The 15,113-nt window shown below is 41.9% G+C and overlaps 1 protein-coding gene across 3 annotated transcripts in view; it reads right to left on the bottom strand.

Annotated features, from left to right (window-relative positions):
* Positions 1-599: 599 nt before the first annotated feature.
* The window catches only part of slc31a1 (solute carrier family 31 member 1), a 73,793-nt gene continuing 59,279 nt past the window's right edge, over positions 600-15,113 (bottom strand). For all 3 annotated transcript variants that reach the window (XM_073052183.1, XM_073052184.1, XM_073052182.1), the window contains exons 4-5: positions 11,712-11,880; positions 600-4,201 (exon numbers count right to left, since the gene is read on the bottom strand). In XM_073052183.1, coding sequence (XP_072908284.1) covers positions 4,000-4,201; positions 11,712-11,880 — 371 coding nt within the window. In that variant the 3' untranslated portion in view covers positions 600-3,999. The remainder of the gene's footprint in view (positions 4,202-11,711; positions 11,881-15,113) is intronic.

Here is a 15,113-nt window from a genome sequence, read left to right on the forward strand (position 1 = left end):
AAGAGAACCACCAAGTGTTATTCATTTGGCGAGTCATTGACCTCAGGGAAAGAAAATGCCTGTTCATTTTACCTGTGCTGTCCGGATACCCAATCTTTCCGGACATTTCAAACGGTATTTTCGGCGATAAGGTAAAACATGTCCAATGCAGACATTCAGATATGGCCACTTGACCAAAGGCAAGAAACCATCTGATCAGTTGTTCCCAATATAAACTTCCCTGCACAATCATTTTGCACTTGCAGACCCCTGCCTTTAGTCAGGGTCTGGTGATCTCTTTATTCAGACAAAGTCTTGATTCACCAGGTGCAGACCCATCTTCTCTGATTGCCACATGCCTCATTGAGGGGGTTTCTTATCTCCAACACATTGTAGGCTTCAATTATTTAGTAGGGTAGAGAGCCAATGCTTCTATAATGTAAGATGTAAGTTCATCTAAGTCTGACAACTATAGGTATCTTTTCATTTTTCTATTTAAAGTCTCAATGGGGAAACCCATTCACAATTTTTACTTGTCTAACCTGTTGATCTTGCAGAATGTTCCCCTCAGAAATGTTTACTGAATAAGGTACTTCGTTAATGAGAAAACTGAGACATAGTTAAAGATAATAAAAACTAAACATTTATTGAAAATAAGCATGATACATTTTTCCAGCAAAAAATTATACAGCTCTCAAAAGTACTGATTATGAAAAATCACCAAAAACATTGTAACACTAAGGAGTCATCAGCACTTCTATGAATTAGCCAGACCACAGAGAAACAATGAAAGGTATAAACTATGGAAATCTTTGCTCATGATTTGAGGAGATACTGAAGGCACTGAGCTTCAAATTAACATGGAGGAATATTTGGGAAAAGTGCAGCAAGAGGTGATGTGTAGCACCTTAAACAAGGTTGATAAATCTAAAACTACTACAAGTAAGTACAGACTTCCTAGTCAGATCTTTCATAATTTATACATTTGGTTGGCCATTCATCCCAGAAATAAAATACTTTGTGTTTAAAATTTTCCATCAGTGCTGGTTTTTGGCAAAATGCATGTGAAATGTCACAATCAATTACACATCAGCATCTAATCCAGGATAAGGCAGCATAGAAGCCAACAGTGCATGACCAGTATACAGAGTCTGGAGCCAAATTTCATTTCAGATGTCCCCAGTAATTTCCTTCCATTTGTTCTTTTGGAAAAGTTTATATTTTAAATAATTGATTTATTTCAAGAAAGCACGTTTCTTTCAAATCACTCCAGAAAGATTCAGGCGTACATGCACCTTGATGCAGGTGTGTTACTCTCCACTGACCAGCGCAAAGGACACTGTGAATTGCAACACAAATCTGCATCCTGCACATCGTGGTCATTAGCTGCAGGTTGGTCACCGTGAGCCGCCCTGACTATGCAAAGCACTAAGCCAGCTGGAGGTACTTGATATTTGAAGATTTACAAAAACAGACTAACGGAAAGGGGCAAGATAAAGGCAGAATTATTTTCAGCAAATTGACATGGTGGATAACTATACATTAAAAATTGATTTCTTCAGCATGTTGCAAGTATAGCACAGCTACATTATTCAAAGTTTGTTCTAGAATTACATGTAATATCAATCAATATGTTCACCCCTAAATGACTGGGTCATCATCAAACTAGTCAGGATTTGTAGTGTTTCAGCTATACACAGCCAAATACATCAAGTTTACTTTTCTGCAGAACTAGACTCCATTCCATTTACATTGTTTCAAAACAGCATCATTGGTACATGGATGGATCTGATTAAACAAGTGTTGGCTTTTTCCACTTAGTATCCCCATTCTTCTGACAGCAAGCTTCAAGTCAAAATGCATAATGCCTCAGTTTTTAAACAAATAACAGTATATTAAAATACCATCCTGTTCTAATTACCTCCATAAGAACAAAGTGGATGTGTTGCAACAAAAGTATTTGACTGTGGTACTCATTCCATCAGCTATAATCCATATATCAATAACAAGAGAGAGCAGTGGACAATCAAAAGAAGGCAATAATCCAAACCATTGAAATAGGATTGTTCAGTTCTTGGAATAATTAGCAGCTCAGATGGGGAAGTCTTTTACTTGTCTTTATTTCCCTAACACTCTACCTCTTCTTGAGCGGTGCCATCCCTTAAGTTCTATCTGAGGGAAGGACATGACTTAAATGAAGGCTCAATGAGCAAGCACATTGTCCGCTGTGTTAAGAAACCAAACAGTAAAGTAACCCCTGCAGGAGAATATTTTGGTGTTCTTCATTGTAGGACTAAAAAGGTCAGGGTGGGGCTAGGGGAAAAGCCAAACAACCCACTAACCCGGTGGAAGATGCAGAATGAAAGCAACATTCTCATTTAACCGTGACATCTCCATGATGGAACAGACTGCAAACTCAACTGCTCAAGATATGACAGATTATCCCAGCGTGTGAAATTTCAGTACAGTTATTTGAAAAAGGATGTTACCCATTTTATTGTTAGCAGAACCACAGAAATCCTAATCGTTGCTTTACAGACAGTTTTCCAATTCAATTAATTATGTGAAGAAGGCATCAGAAATGTTTCCATGTCATTTAGAACTGAAACAGGACAAGTAATTTTAAGGAAAACTAAAGAATTGTAGATAATGAAATAAAAATAAAAAGGTGAAGATACTCAGCAGGTCAGGCATCACTAGAGAAGAGAGAACCATTTAACATTGTAGGTTATCTACTTACATTGGATCAGACAATTTCCTCAGAAAATGTGTTTGATAAGCTAATAAATGATTATTGACCTGAAATGTTAACTCAGTTTCTCTTCTCACAATCCCCCAGAAGCTCCAGTATTTTCTTTTCTGCTTTAGTCTTAAGGACTTGAGTACTCCTTCCAATAATGTGGACTAATCACTTAATTGGTCAAGCCTGTGGTAGTCCCAAGCTTATTAAAATACATTCAAAAATAAATTCAGGGAGACTATGTTCATTCCTATTGGTCCCAGAAAAAGATTTGTACTATGCTTGTGCAGTTTCAGCAGCATCCAAGAAAATTAAAAGGAGTCTTCCAGTCCTCCAGTTGACAGTAATATAAATTCTCTTCGTGCCAATAAGGAATAAAATTCCTATCATAACTACCAAGTGATTCTACACAGCAATCTGGAATCAATATGCAAGTTTAAAATTAATACAGGTCCACTGCACAAGTACAACTATTTCATGAATCAAGGATATCTGAAGTACAGAGTATCTTATTGGACTACAGGCTGGTATGGAGGCTGGACGATAGAGATGTGAAAAATACAGATATGTTTCTTGGTTTAGATTTAAAAATTTAAAAAGTGTGAATCTCATACCAATAACGTCATCAAAATATACTGTGAATATTTTAAGGATGAAATGATCTAAAGTTATATTTTGACACTAGTTATTAAATGACTATCAATAGTTGTTAAGTATTGGGTCTAGAGAGCATGGGAAGGCATGGCTGGGGCAGAGAGCCAATTGTGGAGAGGTGGGTAGAGAGGGACAATTGACCAAGCACAGAGCCTTATTTAGACACAAACCATTTTGTTTTTATGTTGATCTTCACTTCAACAAAAAAATTACATTTTAGGTAACTATTTCTAATTAAAATCAATGGGCTTAATGCATTGATAGTCAAACTAGAATCCAACAACTAAATTGATGAGAATGTTGCAAAGTATGGGAGAATGTAACTACACGTGACTCCAGATAAATCAATGACTGGTGGGTTTAATTTGTGCTCAGACTTCACTCTTTGCTGTTGCCTCAGCACCAATACATCATGCATCAGTATCAGTCTGCAGGAAGGTAAATGGCAACCATTCCCTGATGGTAATTAAGGCGCAAAATAAACAAATAAATCTTTAAACTAGAGTCTGAACACACACATTAAAAGAGAGGAAAAGATAGATTTGATATATATATTGTGTGTGTCTGTGTATTAGATCATCATACTGAGGACATTCATTCTTCAGGATTGCCACTGCTAGCTGACATTAATGACAGTGTTCTGTAATGTCCACCACCACAGCTTTCTTCCAGCTAAAGAGAAAATATCCAGCACCTGCGCCCAATGCCACAGCGATGCAGAGGTAACCATTGTAGGTCATGAAGACTAGCATGAGGAAGTAACTGATGACAACTTGTACGATATGCAGTCCGGTCTGGATGAGGTGGGGAATGCTGAGCATCTGCTGTCTGCAGGCATAAAAAGTAAAGTTAGTGAAATAACATGGCTCTGAGTGGGACACTGGGTAGGTGACAAACTTGTGGGAACATTGGGAGGCATCAGTCACTGCTTCCACATGAACAGTGACTCTGAAAAAGTTGTGAGTCTTTCGACTTCATCCCATAATTATTTTGCAATTACAACAGGATGAGTACATAGGACAGGAAAGTCACCCAGGTTATACTGCAGTATTCCACTTAGAATCATAGAACATCACAGCATGGCGACATGCCCTTCAGCCCATCTAATCTGTGCCAACCCATTAATTTGCCTAGTCCCGTCGATCTGTACCCAGACCATAGCCCTCCATATCCCTCCCATCCATGTTCCTAACCAAATTTCTCTTAAATGTTGAAATTGAGCCCACTGTACATCCACCATTTGTGCTGACAGAGCACTCTACACTCCCACCACCCTGAGTTTCCCCATGTTCCCCTTGAATATTCACCCTTAATCCACAACCTATCGTTGTAGTGCTACCCAATCTCAGTGGGAAAAAATCCTGCTTGCATTTACCCTGTCTATTCCCCCTCAATTTTGAATAGCTCTATCAAATCTCTAACTCAATCTACCATGTTCTAAGGGATAAAGTCCTAACCTATTCAACTTTTCCCTATTGCAAGTCCTCAAGTCCTGGCAAACACTTTGTAAATTTTTTCTGCACTCTTTCAATCTTATGTACATCTTTCCAGTAGTTAAACTGTGCACAATAGGCCTCACCAACTTGTTACACAATTTGAAGATAACATCCCAATTTCTGTACTCAATACATTGATTTATGAAGGCCAATGTGCCAAAAGCTTTATGACCCTATCTATCTGTATGAATCATGGATCTGTATTCCCAGATCCCTCTGTTCTACCACACTCCTAAATGCCCTACCTCTCACTATGTAAGTCCTACCCTAGTCCTGACGAAGGGTCTCGGCCCGAAACGTCGACAACGCTTCTCCCTATAGACGCTGCCTGGCCTGCTGTGTCCCACCAGCATTTTGTGTGTGTTGTTGTTAAGATCTCCACCATCTCTTTGAGCTCCAGGCATAAATACCAATGTGATCATACAGAGGACCAATTTTGTCCCTTGCTATCCTTTTACTCTTAATGTATCTGTAGAAGCCCTTAGGATTCTCTTTCACCTTGTCCGCTACAGCAACCTCATGCCTTCTTTTAGGCTTCCTGATTTCCTTCAGGAGGAGGAAATCAGAGGCCCATGAGCTAGTCCTCAGCAGATCAGAGGTGGAGAGGGTCAGCAACTTCTCGATGTTATCATTTCAGAGGAGGTGCCCAGCATGCAAGTGCAATTACAAAGAAAGCAAGACAACACCTCTGCTTCCAAAGATTCGGCATGGCATCTAAAACTTTGACAAACTTCAAAAGATGTGCAGTGGAGAGTATATTGACTGGATGCATTATAGCCTGGTATGGAATGGAAAATCCTACAAAAAGTAGTGGATACGGCCCAGTCCATCACAGGTAAAGCCCCCCCCCCCCCCCCACCACCATTTAATGCATCTACATGGGCCTTTGTAACAGGAAAGCAGCATCCATCATCAAGGATCCCCATCACCCAGTTCATGTCCCTTCTTGCTGCTGCCATCAGAAAGGTGGCACAGGAGTCTCAAGACTTGCACCACCAGGTTCAGGAACAGTTATTATCCCTCAACCATCAGGCTCTTGAACCAAAGAGGATAATTTCACTCAACTTCACTTGCCTCATCACTGAAACTATGGACTCACTTTCAAGGACTCTTCACCTATTTTGTCATTTATTATTTACTTATTAATTTCTTCTTATTTCTTTATTTTTGTATTTGCACACTATTTGAACGCCCATGTTGGTCAGTCTTTCATTGATTCTATTATGGATTTATTGAGTACGCCTGCAAGGAAATGAATCTTAGGGATGTATATGATGACATATGTACTTGCATTTCTTATACTCCTCAAGTACAGTTGCAAGAAAAAGTTTGTGAACTGTTGGAAAAAAGAGAGAGAGATACCGCTTCTACCTCTTCCAACGATTCTGAGTGATGCACAGAGAGATCTGTATTTACTGACAATTACCTTTATTGTTCAAACTAACAAGTACATGAATTCATACACTAAATACCTTGTGCGCACACCCGCTAAGTATCCCTGACTCTCCTGGATAGTCAAAGAATAGCAAAGGTATTACCCGGGCGGAGGAATTTACGCTGGCCAGGCGTTCCTTGTTCCTTGTGATCCCGATTCACTCTCCACGTGCTTCACGCAGGGTTCTTCTCGCTTGTATCTGCAATGGTTATTCTTCGAAGTCGCTTGTATCTGCAATGGTTATTCTTCGAGGTTACCGCCACCAACACCCACAAAGCATCCACTTTTATATCCATTGCTTATCAATTCAAATGTCGCATTCCCGTGTCATTGGCCGCAGGTCATGCGTCTGGCCTTTAACACCTGGTCATTGGCTCTGGTCCAAGCCAGAATCCATCTATTGTCCTCCTCCCATCGAGAGACAGTTGCTGACTCATGGCTCTTTGTTCTCAGTCAGCAATGAGCTTGAATCACCTCAGGCATTCACAATCCTGCATTTATAGCCAACCAAAGAACACCTCACAAATAACTCCTTATTTGGAAATTACCTCCAGTCCAGCAGATTACCTGAAGAGTCTTTGTGCCTTCTTTAAAACACTAATCAAGTCCAGCATGTCAAGCTCACAAAATGGAGAATAGAGTGTCTTCACAAAATGGCAGCCTCCATCCCCCAAGCACACGGCAAGAACAAAGACCACTTCCACTGTCCTTGATTCATTTGAATTCACTGATTTGAAGATTGTCATTCTTTCTGGCCAACAGAACCCTTTGCAATTACCTGGTTTTCTGCATTACTCATAAAATGTGGTCTGATCTTCATCGAAGTCATAATAATAGACAAACACAATCTGCCTAATCTAGTAACACAATCAGTTGAGTACTGTAAATTCCTGTGTATGAGCCAAGAATGTGGCCCTAAATTTTGGTCCTAAAATTAGGGGGGTCAGCTTATACAGAGGGTGCCAACTTCGGAAAAACGAATACATGGAAGACAGGTCATATTTATTGGCTGTTTTTGAGACAAATACAAATGAAAATACAAACACTTATGAAATCCACACAAAAGATCTACAAAACACATTCTGTTTCTCAATTTACTTGTACACACTGTTGTCATCAAACGTCCAGAGCTTGAAACTCTCACACTCTTCATTATCTCTCCGAAAATCGCGTCCCATTCTTCGGCAGTTACCATATCATCGTAAGGATTGTCAATTTCTACATCAACATCGTCATTTGCAGCTTTACTGGCTGCCAAGTTCCCTATCATCTTCTTCCCAAAGTAAATGATCTTCAATGCCATCCAAAGCATTGCTGATGCTGCACTTCTGGAAGACCTTCACAATGCACTCAGCCCTCGTTTCCTCCCACTTGCAAACTGTAGCTAGAGATGCAGCCCTCATATTTCCCACTGGAGTGAATGACTGATTTCCAGACATCATTCATTTGTTCCACTGTCAACTCATGAATTCCTTGAATGGTTTGTTTAACACGGACGTCAAACCACCGGGGATGACTGCAATGTCTGTATTTTCAGCTTTCAATGCTGCTTTCGTCTCACCTGACAAGTGCACTTTGAACACGTCCCAGACAAGCCGCGACTTTTCCTTCCTGAAACCTTCGGGACGTCGAAGCCACACCTCTTTAACCCACCAAGCAACCCGCTTCGTCCATCCAGCTGCGTTCTTGAACGTAAACAACAACACCCCGTGGGAATTTTTCTTACTTTGGGAATGTTTTCCTCTTAAAATTCACCATCAGTGGTAGTTTGGTCCCATTAGCCATACACGTTAACACGACAGTAAAATGTAGCTTCTCGTGTCCAGTTGTTTTGACAAGGACTGTTTTCTCCCCCTTCTGATTGACAGTGCAGTTGCCAGCAAACTCAAAGAACATTGATGTCTTGTCCAGGTTACCAATCAGTGAGAGCGGGTAAGAATGTGCCTTTTGATGCTTGATTACAAATGATTGGAAGGCTGTAATCTTATTCTCAAGGCCACTCGGCAACCTCTGAGCAATCTTTGTTTTTTGTCTCAACACAAGATCACCCGTCTATTCATAAATCGGGTGCACCAACTTTGCGTAGCTTTGAAATTTTTGCTGACCTCGCAGTGTTTTTTGGCCCATTTCAACGCTTGAACTCGAATCAATTCTCTGGCAACAATGTATCCAGACGATCGCTGGTGATTCACCCATTCTAAAACTTTTTCTTCCAGTTCTGGTCACTGGCATGTTTGCCTGTGGTTTGCACATTTCGTCTTTGGCATTTCTCTCAGCGTGTCCTCTGCCATTCTCCACTCTCACTTGTTTCTCGTTTACACTAAACTTCTTAGCAGCTGCAGAATTATTCGTTCCTTTAGCAAAATCAACAACCTTCAGCTTGAAGCCAGCATCACATCGCATTTGTTTTAATCTTTTGTCCATGGTGGTTCGCAAACTCAATACCGAGTACACGTACTGAACCCGCCACCCTGTGTTATGTTTTAACGAGATTACGATGGGCGCTAAATGGTTTCATGGGGGTTACATTTCAGAGGATTCTTTACCATTGGGAACCTAATCCAAAACTTCCCTCCCTGATTTATTTATTAAGAATTTGCTTATAACGCTCTACAACGTGTAGGCCTATTTTCTTACCGGGTACTGGTTCACAAAATTTCTAATAACTACATATGTCATAATTCCATGTGCTGATCCATACCCTAACCTCATCTGCCTTTCCTACAATACTCCTTACATTAAAATATACACAGCTGAGAGCATTCATCCCACCATGCTCAACCTTTTGACCCGACTGTGCGCGTAGGCTTAACATTTTTTTGCCACAACCACTCTCCTATCTGTTTGGCACTCTGGTTCCCATCCCCCTTCAACTCTAATTTAAATCCCTCCATGCAACATTAGCAAACCTTCCCGCTAGGGTATTAGACCTCTTTCGGTTCATGTGTAAACCGTCCATTCTGTACAGGTCCCACTTCCCTGGAAGAGAGCTCAATGATCCAAAAATCTGAAGCCCTCTCCCCTGCACCAACTCATTAACCACGTGTTAAACTGTATAATCTTCCCATTTCTGGCCCCACTAGCGTGTAGCACAGGTAACAATCCTGAAATCACAACCTGGAGGTCCTGTCCTTTAACTTAGCACCTAACTCCTGAACACACTTTGTAGAACCTTGTCACTCTTCCTACCTATGTCATTGGTGCCGATGTGGTCCACGATCTCTGGTTGCTCACCCTCCCACTTAAGAATGCGGTGGACTCAATCCGAGATGTCCTTGACCCTGGCACCCAGAAGGCAACACACCATCGGGAATTTCACTGTCACCCACAGAACTTCTTTTCTGTTCCCCTAGCCAACATATCCCCTATCACTACAGCCCACCACTTCTCCCCCATTCCTTTTGAGCCACAAAGCCAGGCTCAGTGCCAGAGACCTGCTCACTGTGGCTCCTCCCTGGTAGGTCAACCCCACAACAGTATTCAAAGAGGTATACTTATCCTTCAGGTGAATGGCCACAGGAGAACTCTGCACTGGCTACCTATTCCCTTTCTCTCTCCTGACGGTCACCCAGGTACATGCCTCCTGCAAGTTAGGGGTGACTACCTCCCTATAGCTCCTCATTCTCCCGCATGAGCTGAAGATCATCAAGCTGCAGCTCTAGTTCCTTAATACTCGTCTCTATGGAGCTGTAGTTATCAGGGAGACTGGAGGTCTCCCAAAGTTTCCACATTGCACACAAAGAACATACCATCAACTCTGGACCCATTCTCAGTGCACGATCTATGTACTAACAGAAAAAAATACTGTAATGTTATGTGATGCCCTGGTTAAATTTTTTACTGCTATGCTGTAGGTATTTCAGTTTAGCGATTATCTACGAGCAGTCTGTTCAGCTTTCAACATGTTTGGGTTTGAGCTAAGATAAGTGCTTTGTTGTTCAAATTAGGAATGTGGTGTTATTGGAGTATAAAAGTATAAATTTACCAAAACTATGAAGTCAGTTTTGAGCTTGCTATTTGCAGTCCTGAGCTTCCTATTTGCTATGCATGTACTCAATTTAGTAGAATGAAATCTTAGGAATGTAGAGGTAGCTAAAGAGCTAAAGAAATGTAGATTGAGTTTGCTATTTGCTATGCATGTACCCAATTTGGTAGGAGACTGCAGTCTTAAGATGACAATGGTGTGTTAATGAGCGGTAGCTACAGAAAGAGCTTGCTATTTGCTATGCATATATCCTAAAAATGTAGAAGACAATGATGTGTTAATGAGAAGTAGCTAAGAGATATAAATTAGAACATAATTAAGTCAATTGGTAGAAACAATAGGGACAAGATAGTACATGTGATATGCAACTATAGCAACTGGACCAGGAGATTGCTATAAAAAATGCTGTGTCCGGGGATCGGTGGGCAATCAGCGACTAGCTCAATGACTGTCTCAGCTTTGATTTGCAAATTAAAGTTTAACCCTTCTTGAAGAATCTTCTGCGTCACCTGGTCATTTGTGAGGCAAGAAAAACCACGACAGTGTCAGCTGATCAGGATGGTGAAATTGGGAGAAGATTCTAGAGAATGCTAGGCAGAGGTTTTACACTGGTGCGGGTCAAGGTCTTTTTGGCAGGAGCTAGAAGAAGACAGAAGAGAAGATGGCTGAGGAGGCCGTCCCTGTTCCACAAAATGCTTTGTGCAGATGAGTGGCTTCAAGAAAGAAGGACCAATACTCCCAAGGGAGAGCCCGTTTGTTTGAGATGGATTTTGGGCAACATTTGAAGACGATGTGTGCTTTGACACAGCCCGAAGGTCCAGCGCATGAGTTAAAGACAACTTCAAGATGAGCGCCAACATATGTGCACATTTGACTGTTTAATTATAATGGATCTTTCTGGGTTTTTTTCTTTAACAACTCTTCGGTTGAGTTAACATTCATAAATATACTACTTTATAATTGTATGCAGTGTATGATTTGTTATTTCTTGCTGATGGGGGATTGCATGGGCAGTAAAGCACGCAGTATTCACACAAACCGGCGTTTGGGTGGGCGAGACATCCCAACCTCACGGGTTTGGCAGGACACAAGTCATATCTACCCTAGACGTATGGAGCCTGAGAAAGGTGGTTTTCTCAATACCGAGTCCGGTGGCTGTTAGCGAGGGGCTAACAAGCCGCATCTTTAGAGATGCCCGGTAAAAAGGGGTTTCACTTACTTAGAGCCTGCATCTGTGCTTGTCCAAGTCTGTTCTCACTGCTTACTGATGCCAGCAGCTTAAAATCAACACTCCATGTCCACTATCCCGGATATCTCTATGGCTGCAGGAGGTATTAGCCATAATTTTCCAAGAACACTATTTGCATTTAGAAACCACACCTCTCTGCCTGTTCAGGTCAGACAGATGGTTTCCTCACTCACCCAACAGTTTTGTGCGTTTCCATTAACACTGTCCCATTTGGTCCAGGAACAGGCATGGAGTTATAACGGACATTAACCTGCGATTTCCGAAGCAAACATTCTCGACTGATTTTTAGACCCTCATAAATTACCGCAACCAGGAAGACAACCACACAGGCTCCAATCATCCCTGCAGAAACAAGATAACAAAAGATATGATTTAGTATTTTTCAACACACAGACATGGGACAGTACCAATGACAGACAGGTGGATTGGGATGGTTGTAAAGGTAAAGCCAGCACACTTCAGCTAAAATATTGCAGAGTGCCATTTGGTGTCTCCTTTCCAGGGAATTGCTTCTTGATCCCGGAGATTTTAAAATGGAATTATTAGATGCCCGCCACTAAAGGGATAGGAATCACACTGGCTACAGTATAACACTTGTGGAATGTGCCTCAGTCATCAGATGTCTCAACTCCAGGACCTGGAGCACATCGGATGACCATGGGTGATCCCAAACATAGCTGACTTACGATGTACAATTCCTTCTAAGGTAGTAACACACACTGGTTATAAGCTCTCTAGGTTACAGTGAACTTTTATACTTCACACAGTCTGCACATTGCAAATCTAGAACTTGAATTAGTGTGAACTGTACAGAATGTAAACAAGGGTTTGACCATTGTCATAGTTCAAGTGCAACTCAATGATAAATCAGACCCATAGAGTCCATGTTAACCATTAGGCACCATTTATGTTAACCCAACCCAAGTACCTTTTTGTTCCATCATCCTGCCAGATTGTTCCACTCACCTAGATACTAGGGGCAAGTTACAGCCGCCAATCTAACTATCAACCTTGACATATGGGAACACTTGGGGGTAATGGGGTGAAGGGAGAATGTCTGAACTCCACACAGGATTAAACCCAGGTCACTGGAGCTGTAAAGCAGCAGATCCACTTGCTGCACCACTGTGTTACTTCTCCCATACGGGTCCGGATTCAAGCCCTATTGTAAGGACTTGGACGTAGACATCAATTGAGGCCAGCATTTATCGTGCACTGCTACTTGCTGTTCAAGCGAAAGTGAGCTACGTTCTTAGACTGCTGCAGCCCTTCTGGTGAAGCCTCTCCCACATCACTACTGGATGACGCTCTCTCATGGACTGTGCACTTAACATCTGCAAAACTGAAGTTCTACTAACTGAGCAACATACACAAATGCTGAAGGACTCAGCAGGTCAGGCAGCATTCTTGGTGGGGAATAAATAGATGACACTTCGGGCTGCGACTCTTCATCGAGACTTCCTAACCCCACCGTACAAAAATATTCACGTTGAAGCCCTGGAAATAAGGGCCGCTTTCCACGTCTTGGAAGAAGCCTCTCAGTGTTGGCACCAGTCAGTACTGCAATTTAGCTTTGCTTTAGCTGCCCTATCTTGAAGATCATGATTTTTAGTTCACACAAAGCTCATGGTTTACCAGGCAGAAGCGATCCCTGTCCTTTTCTACACACCAAGAGATTGGTTACAACAGAATGCACTTCAAAACAATGGGGTGGTGCCACATAAGCAATCATCGTAAGATACTCCAAAACCACTGCAACCAGGGTCAGTGCCCTCTCCTAGATCAACAGTCAGATCGGAATTACATACTGAGCAGGCCATGTATTATTTGGCACTCTGCTCCCAGCTGCATTAAGGCAAAATACTGCCATGAGGCAAGAAGAAAATATTTCAGAACTTCCTCAAATCTTCTTTGGAAAAGCTTAACACCTGCATTGTGCATGCTCAACCCACAACTTGCTGAAAACAGAGCAGAAGCACTTGCACCGGCATTCAGAACCTAGAGTCCCTTTGTACGGAACAAGAAGGTCCAGCATGACAGCTGAAGGAGCACCTCTCCTCCCAGTCCACGTTGGCCTCTTCAGCAACCACAGAGCCGCAGGGTCGACCCCAGGAAAGAAGAGAAAAAGAGCATGTTGTACAAAGCTGCAATTTCTCAGATGCAACATTAAAACAAGAATGAAGAGTTCTTTCCAGACTACTTTGAAGTAGTTGCCAAATGAAATATTTATCTCCTCAGCACAGACCAATGGTTAATATAAGGAATGCAGGATAGGAACATTTATTTTTAAATTTGACATTAAATATGCAGCAGGGTAGAAACTGCAGGGAGCCAAGAAAACATTAAATGGCATTTTCAAAAGCAATATAACGTTCCTTAAAGCTGTTAAATTTAAAGATCAAACCTTAACTTTACATTGATCACATTCAATAGGTTTCATCATCATTTGTATAATTTCTAGAAATTCCAATATAAAAGCACTCTGGTCAAGAGGTTCCTTGCTTTTGGGGATGGTCTCATTATGGAAATTAATAAAATGTCACTATCATTCCATACCTTTCGATGAACACAAAGTCAGCTTGGTTTACAATGTTAAGACATCCCCACACACCTGACCACACTTTCACTTTTGAAAGCAGTCAGTGTTGCAATTCAGGAAATGCTCCTGCCAAGTTATGCAAATTCACACTAACAGTGGAAGGACATCAACCAGATAATCTGGTTTAGTGATTGTGGTCAACAGACCGGACCGGAAAACAGAGGAAAACTCCAAGTTAGAAAGAGCCTCAGTTTAAAGTCTCATCCAACAGTGTATATAAACACCCTTAGGTGTTGAACTGCAGCATCAATCTGCAATAATGAAATGGAGCCTCTCTCGTTTACTGGTGATTGTTCTGGCAATAGATCACATTGATCTTGAACACCTACCAGGAGTCCAGCTGGGCGACACACAAAATGCTGGAGGAACTCAGCAGGCCAGTCAGCATCTACGGAAAAAAGTGTCGACGTTTCAGGCCAAAACCCTTCAGCAGGACTGGCGAAAAAATGCTGAGGAGCAGATTTGAAAGGTGTCACTTAGGTTGGGAGAACAAAACCTTATATTCCACTCGGGTAGCCTCCAACCTGATGGTATGAACATCAATTTCTCAAACTTCCAGTAATGCCTCCACCACCACCCCCCACCTTCACCATTTCCCATCCCCTTGTCCTTCTCTCATGTTATCCCTTTGCCCGCCCATCGCCTCCTTCTGGTGCTCCTCCCCCTCCCTCTTTCTTCCATGGCCTTCTGTCTCACCAATCAACTTCCTAGCTCTCTTTGCTTCATCTCTCCCCCTCCAAGTTTTACCTATCGCCTGGGGTTTTTCTCTCTCCTCCCCGCCCCCCCCCCCCCACCTTTCAAATCTAATCCTCAGCTTTTTTTCTCCAGTCCTGACAGTTCGGCCCGAAATGTCAACTGTATTTTTTTTCCATAGATGCTGCCTGGCCTGCTGATTTCCTCCAGCATTTTGTGTGTGTTGCCCAGATTTCCAGCATCTGCAGGTTTTCCCTTGTTTAAGGGTCCAGCTGGGTTGTTC

Source organism: Hemitrygon akajei, chromosome 7 (genome assembly GCF_048418815.1).
Source record: "Hemitrygon akajei chromosome 7, sHemAka1.3, whole genome shotgun sequence".
NCBI classification, from domain to species: domain Eukaryota; kingdom Metazoa; phylum Chordata; class Chondrichthyes; order Myliobatiformes; family Dasyatidae; genus Hemitrygon; species Hemitrygon akajei.